Genomic DNA, 7,696 nt, shown 5'->3' with positions numbered 1-7,696 from the left:
CACTCCCCTCTCCTCTCCTTTCTGTGCCGCCCCGCCCTCCACGCAGGCCCCGCCCCCTTCCCCCGGATGCTCCTCCCATTTCCCCCCACCTGCCTTCCATGGCTCTCCTCCCATCGCTCTCCATCCAGCGCCATCCGCGCCCATCCTTCTCGGAAGCTCCGCCCTCGCGGTCTGCCTCGCTCCGCGCTCTCTCCCTCCCGCTCGGGACGCCCCCCTCTGGCGCCCGAAGCCCCGCCCACCAGGATGGCCCCGCCCCTGGCCCCGCCCCTCCTCCTCGCCTTCCCCCTCCTCCTCCCTCCCTCCCTCCCTCGGTCGGTCGGCCGGGCCAGCTCGGCTCTGACAGCCGCGGCAGGAGCGGGCGCGGGTCCGGAGCAGCGGCAGCGCAGCGGCAGCCCGGCTGGGCCGCGGGTGGCGACGGCGGCGGGGCGCCCCGGGCCTCCCCGTGCCGGGGCGCTGGCGGGATGTGGGGCCTGGCGGGGCGGAGGCTGCTGGGCGTCTTCTCGGCCCCGGTGCTGGTGGCGGTGGTGTGCTGCGCGCAGAGGTAGGGCCGGGCGGGCCGGGCCGGGGTCGGGTCGGGGGGCCGCGGGCCGGGGGTGCCCGCGCGCCCTGACCGAGCGCCCCGATCGATCCCCCTGTCCGCAGCGTGAACGACCCCGGCAACATGTCCTTCGTGAAGGAGACGGTGGACAAGCTGCTCAAAGGCTACGACATCCGCCTGAGACCCGACTTCGGGGGTGAGCGCAGCCGGCAGCACCGAGCCGAAGCCCCGCCGAACCCGAACCGCGCTGCGGGGAGCCCGGCTGGGAGCGGGGAGCTGGGAGCGGGGGCCGCTTCCTGCCGAGCCGAGCGAGCCGAGCTGCGGAACGCGGGGTGTGGGGTGCGGGGTGCGGGCTGCCAGGGTGGGTGTGGGGGTGACGGCTCTCCGGGGAGCCCCTCCGTGCGCCCCCGCCCCGAATCTAACCCAAACCCTTTGGGGGTTCCCCCGGCCTCCCATTCCCTCCCCTCCCCGCCGATCTGGTCTGATCTGATGGGGTGTCGTGTCCCTCCTCCCCGCAGGCCCCCCGGTGTGCGTGGGGATGAACATCGACATAGCCAGCATCGACATGGTTTCCGAAGTCAACATGGTGAGTGAGGAAGGGAGGGAGTGCCAACGGGCTCCCCCTGCTCCCCCCGGGGGACCCTGGGCGAGGTAGGGTGTAGGGACGTAACCTGGTAACCTGGTAGGGTTGGGGGGGTCTCCTCTCCCTGGCAGCCCTCCAGGAGAGCCTCACTGAGACCCCCACCCCAAGACCTGAGACCCTCCACCCTCAAGGCCGCCGAGGGGAGGAAGCCTTTTGCGCGCACAAGCAAGTGGGGTCCGGCCTGGCACGGTGCCCCCCCCCCCTGCACCCTGCCAGGCACACTAGCATTGATCCCTTTTGCACCTGTCTGGTCTGGCCTGGCCTGGGGTGCATCCCTGGAACCCGGTTTGGCGTGTGCCCCTGCACCAGATCTGCCGAGCCTGGTGTGCGCCCCCCAACATTGCACCAGGCTTTGGCGTGCGCCCCTGCCTTGTGCCCTGCGCTGCGGTGGGCATTGCTGGGACTCTGGAGTCAGGCCTTTGCAGCCAGGCTGTCCTGGGTCCCAGGGTCCCAGTCTCCCCCAGCTCCCTCTCACTTCCTTAGCAACAGGCCCCCCAGATGGGATGGAGAGTCATGGGGGTGTCTTGGATACGTGGTCTTCAAGGGGGATGTCCATTATTTTCTGGAAAGGGACTTTGGTGGTGGGTGCATCGGCTCACTTGCGTCCTGGAGTTGTCTTGGGTCTGCCCCAGGTCCAGGCTCTGCCTGTCGCTGTCCGAGGTGCTGACGGGTCGTGGGTGACTTGAGTCGTTCAGGCCAGAGCTCGCCGCCCTAAGTGGTCTTTCAGGACCCCCTGGATTCCCACCAGACCCCCAGCGTATCCTGGCCACAGGCCTGGTGGGGGAGAGCTTCAGGGATGCAGAGAGGGAGTTCAGAAAATGATGGTGATGGGGAGACCCCCTTGCAAACTTAGCGGGTAGAGAGAGTCCATGCAGTTGGACTCTGCTCTTGAGCTGGATGGTAAAGAATGAGCTTTGGGATTTTGGTGATTTGGTGTGATTTGGTGAAGGGGACCCTTTGCGCCGAAGGGAAGGAGGAATACTGGGTTCTCAGCGCCATCATGGGTCTGCCTAATCTAGAGTGAGTTTCTGGGCACGTTTGTTTTCCAAGCATCTTCTTAGGGTCCTCCTACCCCGCATTGAGTCTTGAGCCCCCTTGGTGTGATAGGTGATATGGAAACTTGAGGTCCCCGTATCTTAAAACCAACCCTTTGGCTGAATTTGAAGCAGGTGTTTTGCGGACAGAGTTTTGAGAAACAGTGTGCAGTGTTGTATGCAAAAATGGACATTTAAGACGAATTCAAACTTGAGGGATAGGAGTGCTAGGACAGTGGGCGAGGCACTTGCTTTGCATATGATTGACCAGAGTTCCATCCTTTGAACCTCATGTGGTCCATGAGCCTCACCAAAAATGGTCTTTGGGCCCAGAACAAGGTATAAGGCCTGAGCACAGTTGGGTATGACCCCCAAACCAATCTACCAACCAACAATACCCCGTTGGGTTTAGGAAGCTCAATCATAGCACTCAGTCACAGCACCACAGATCCAATCAAGCATCCAGTGTGGAGCCATTGGCTTTGGGATGTCATGGCAAGTCTTGGGGCAGAGAACAAAGCAAAAATTTCCTTCCCTCTGAGCTATCTCACAGACACTAAAACCAAACTTTTAGGTAGGATAGTACATAAAAAAATTATCTAAGAGTCATGCTGTTGAGAAATTTTAGTAATAAGTCTGTGATGGTGCAAAATCATTTTAATTAATTTTGTGCTCTTAACCTAAGAATCTTGGAATTACGTGTAATAGTTTTACAAAAAATTGTGACTTTCCCCAATGTAGTTCTCTTGGGACACTCCTATACATAATGCTTTAATAAAAAATGTTAAGACGCCAATGGAATATGAAAGTGATTATGTTAAAAGTTCACATTATATATGTAATTTATTTGAAAATGATTTTCTCCAAAAGGTATGCGTTGTGATCATAAGGGAAGAAATTAATATAGCCAAGATCAACCACTCATAATGCCCATTTTTTTCGATTGGCAAGTTTACAATTTTTGGAGGAAGGAATTTTATATAGAAATTAATTGAATGTTTAATTTCTTATTATGTTACAAAATGCTATTTTGGGCCCAGCGAGGCAACTCAACTGAAAAGGCATAGGCAGAGCCTAGCCCCCGACCTAACCATGGACCTGGGAATCAACCTGAACACGGATTGTGTGGCCCACACACAACAAAAACTGTACCAAATGTCAGATAAAAGGAAACACATGGATTTGGCTCTTTAAGAGATCTTTAAAAAACAACCAGGTAAATGTGTCTGCATTGTCACAGACTTTCGTATTTGTTTGGAGTTGATTTTTAAACTTGATCATTTTATGATGTTGCCACTAGCTTTATACTTGATGCCTTGAAAACTTCATTATCAGCCACCTAATTCAGGCCCTGTGAAATGAGGTGTCCCAATTTTCTCCAGGCCAGGTAATAGAAACATGCATTTCAGATCTCCACACTGTTACATTTATTTCATCATCTTTAAAGACAAGTTTCTGAAATCAAAATGTTTCTTTAAATAAAAGCTTCTGAAGATTTATCTTTTCCAGAAGCCAATAAGTATGTTATCCTTGTGTGCATTTTTTCTGTCCTTTATTTTTCAGTGGGGGGGGGGCGGTATCATTATAATGGGGATTTTTGGGCTTTCTAAACCAATGGGGGATTGAAAACAAAATGGAACCTGAGAGGTTTGGAACATTAACCTATTTGGCAGGTTCAGCTGTCTTCTTAAATACCTTCTGCTGTAGATTTCTCAGAATGCTCAGCCTTAGAGCCCACTCTCTCTTATGTATGTACCTATGATCTCGAGCTCGAGAATTGGAAAAGTAGAGGTGAAGTAAAAAAAAATGAGAATAGCGGATTCTTAATCCTGTTGCTTAAATGAACTCTCAATGTTATTTATATGCATCTGGGGTCTTTTCACTAGTCACCCAAAAGTCAAGAGTTATATATAATATGGTTATAATAAGAAGAAATAGAATTGTGTTTGGTCTTTGGTAACTGTCAGATGATATGTCAAATGATTATGATACAGAGTAAGGTGGAGTTTATACCATGGGAAGAAGAAGAAAAGGGTGAGTGAGAGAGCCAGAGAGAGCAGAGGGAAATAATAGTAAGGGGGAGAGAGAGGGGAAAAATAGGTAGAGGGGGAAAATGGAAAAGAGAGAGAGAGAGAGAGAAAGAGAGAGAGGAAGGAAGGAAGGGGAGGGGAGGGAAGAGAAAGTGTAACTGGCTTTGGGAAGAAAATGGCTCATTTATGGAAGATGAAAGAAAAGGCCAGAGAGTATAGAGGGTGAATTTTAAAGATGACTTTAGAGGGCCTGGACTACATCATACAACAGGTCAGACCTTGGCCTTGCACGGGGCTGACCCACGTTTCATCCATGGCATCACACCCAGTCCCCTGAGTCCACCAGGAATGATACCTGAGCTCAGGAGTAAAATTCCCTGCTGCCAGGTGTGGCCCAACTCAGTCCCATTCCTGGGGGGGGGGGAGACTATTTTGGTTGAAAGATAAATTAAATGGAGGCTACTCAACAGGGAGGAGCAGGATTTTCAGGAAGCTAAATGATAGATGTGCTCTGCAGTTTCCACTAGGCTCTGAGAGCCTTTGAAACAGGATGGGCGAACATGGGCAGATAAGGTGGGTTGGAAATGTGCTTATTCATGATCCATTTTGGGGTGCCAGTAAAGAATAATAACAGACATTGCACCATAGCTGTGCTGTTCATTTTTCTCTATAAACAATTGTGCAGCACACTTTCTGCCTACAGATAACGTAGCCCCACAGATTCTCTAAATAAACTGATGAATAAATCCATATATACACACATGTATGTATGTATGTATGTATGTATGTATATATAGATCATTGGCTCTTTTGGATAGAAATAATCTTAAGAATTAATTTGGGAATTTTCACATTTCCCCTGATTTAAAAAAAATCTTTGTTCATAGAAAATGGATACTTGCAGCTTTTTCATTTTCCTTATCAGCCAGTTTTTTCTTGTATTCTTTGTCTTTCTTCCTTTCTCTTTCTTCTTTTCTTTCTTTCTTTCTTTCTTTCTCTTTCTTTCTTTCTTTCTTTCTTTCTTTTTTCTTTCTTTCTTTCTTTCTTTCTTTTCTTTCTTTTCTTTCTTTCTTCTTCTTTCTTCCTTCCTTCCTTCCTTCCTTCCTTCCTTCCTTCCTTCCTTCCTTCCTTCCTTCCTTCCTTCCTTCCTTCCTTCCTTCCTTCCTTCCTTCCTTCCTTCCTTCCTCCTTCTTCTTTCTTTCTTTCTTTCTTTCTTTCTTTCTTTCTTCCTTCCTTCCTTTCCTTCTTTCTTTTGGTCACACCCAGTGGCACTCAGGAGTTATTCCTGGCTTTGTGCTTAAAAATCGCTCCTGGCAGGCTCAGGGGATAATATGGGATGCCGGAGATGGAACTCAAGTCCTTCCAGGTCTGCCGCATGCAAGGAAAATGCCCTATTACTGTGTTATCACTCCTGTATTTTATTTCTGTTTGACTGACCTGACAGCAGTCAAATAAGGCCATTTTGTGTTCCTCAATTCCCCTTCTTTTTCAAAGCCATTGTTTCTAACATTGAGACATGCATGGTTGGTGTAATTATTGATATAAAATTTTACTTATTTTAAATGGTGTGACAGAATTCGCTCAATGGAAAATAAGAATGCATTACAATTCCGGTTGGTCCAAAGGCACACGAGAATCCACTTCCAAACCGAGTGACAGAAAATGAGGCACATGAAGTGGAATTATCGAGTAGAAAGGAAAACCTAAGGAAATGCTAAAAATATGGAACTGTTATGACATTTTTATTTTAAAGCCACATTATGCACTACTTTGAAATTGGCAGCTTGTTAGATAGGCCCATTATTTGAGTTTGAGAGCAAAAAACTCCGGGGGGTACTTAATTTTCACTTAATTAGTGATAACAGTATCCGACGGGATACAGATTCCAAGTTAGTAATACTAAACAATGATTACTGTTATTTGACTTCTCTACTTTATTATTATTTCCCATTTAATTAGTTCATTAAAATGAGACCTCTAATCTTAATGAAAATTAAACCGCAGGATAGTTTGTTTTTCTATATCATGGCAATAAATCAAAAATTACTATCCTTAGTTTGAATTATGCTTCCTTTAGGTGTGCACCATAAGAGGCACACTTAGTTTTTGTGGGATTATTTATGTACTTTACTAGCTCTTTGCCACCCTTTCCTTTCCATTGCATTTTTTCTTTTGGGGGGGTGGTGGTTTGGGGTCCACACCCAGCAGCGGCTCAGGGGCTCACTCCTGGCTCTATGGTCCCTGGCAGGCTCGGGGGGACCAATAAGGGATGCCTGGGAATTGAATCAGGATAAGTCCTGTGTTGGCCGCATGTAAGAGAAATGCCCCTACTGCTTTGCTATCGCCGCCCTGGCCGCCTCATCTTTCCTTCCTTCCTTCCTTCCTTCCTTTCCTTCCTTCCTTCCTTCCTTCCTTCCTTCCTTCCTTCCTTCTTCTTCCTTCCTTCCTTCCTTCTTCCCTCCCTCCCTCCCCTCCCTCCCTCTCCATCCCTCCCTCCCTTCTCCCTTCCTTTCCTTCCTTCCTTCCTTCATCCTTCCTTCTCCCTTCCTCTCCCTCCCTCCCTCCCTGCTCCTCCCTGCCTCCCTCCCTCCCTCCCCTCTCTCTCTCTCTCTCTCTGTCTTTCTTTCTTTCTTTCTTTCTTTCTTTCTTTCTTTCTTTCTTTCTTTCTTTCGTTCTTTCTTTCTTTCTTTCTTTCTTTCTTTCTTTCTTTCTTTCTTTCTTTCTTTCTTTCTTTCTTCTTTTCTTTTAAGAAAATTCACTTTGTTTCAAAACATCTAGGCATTAAGTCAAACTAGAGCAGAAGATCTTGAAGCAGCTTTGGAAAATGGGACCATCACATGTTCACCATCTCACATACTCAGATCATAATGTGTAGGTGCATGCATGCGTGTGTGTATATGCATTGGTATTTTTGTGAGAATACAGAACTACATGTGAATATGCACAACCATGAGACCCACAACTTTGTCTTCTTGTTTTGGATTTTTTTTGGGGGGTCACACCTGGCAGCACTCAGGGGTTATTACTTATGCACCTGATCTCAGGAGTACCTGGTGCTGTCTCAGGGATTGAACCCAGGTCAGCCATGTGTAAGGCAAATGCCCTTCCGACGCTGTGCTATTGCTCCGGCCACCAGAATCACTTTGTCTTTTCAGGGAGAGGACCCTGAGCTGGAGTCAAAGATTTGGAAAATTCAGCTTTGAGGCATTTTGGGATCCAACTTATGATAACCAGCTTGCCCCTGCGCCCCCCCCCCCCCCATTTTCATCTAAAGGTATCTCCAGTGGCAGGTGCTGGAAGGCCATCCTGTCACCAGCACTGATAGCTGGTGAATAGCAGAGTCCTAAGAGTTCATATTATGCATTGAGAAGAGATCAACATTGGGTGAGAGCTAGTAGAGTAGAGAAGGCGTTTGCCTTGTGTGCAGCAGTTCCTGGGGTTCATGGCACCA

General features: G+C 48.8%; 1 protein-coding gene across 1 annotated transcript in view; it reads left to right on the top strand.

Annotated features, from left to right (window-relative positions):
- Positions 1-422: 422 nt before the first annotated feature.
- Positions 423-7,696, top strand: part of GABRB3 (gamma-aminobutyric acid type A receptor subunit beta3) — a 202,063-nt gene continuing 194,789 nt past the window's right edge. Inside the window, exons 1-3 of the mRNA XM_049782694.1 lie at positions 423-541; positions 643-734; positions 1,057-1,124. Coding sequence (XP_049638651.1) covers positions 462-541; positions 643-734; positions 1,057-1,124 — 240 coding nt within the window. The 5' untranslated portion in view covers positions 423-461. The remainder of the gene's footprint in view (positions 542-642; positions 735-1,056; positions 1,125-7,696) is intronic.

This window comes from Suncus etruscus, chromosome 11 (genome assembly GCF_024139225.1).
Source record: "Suncus etruscus isolate mSunEtr1 chromosome 11, mSunEtr1.pri.cur, whole genome shotgun sequence".
Taxonomy (NCBI): Eukaryota; Metazoa; Chordata; class Mammalia; order Eulipotyphla; family Soricidae; genus Suncus; species Suncus etruscus.
Note: the sequence above shows the minus strand (reverse complement) of the source record. Positions and strands in the feature narration are given on the sequence as shown.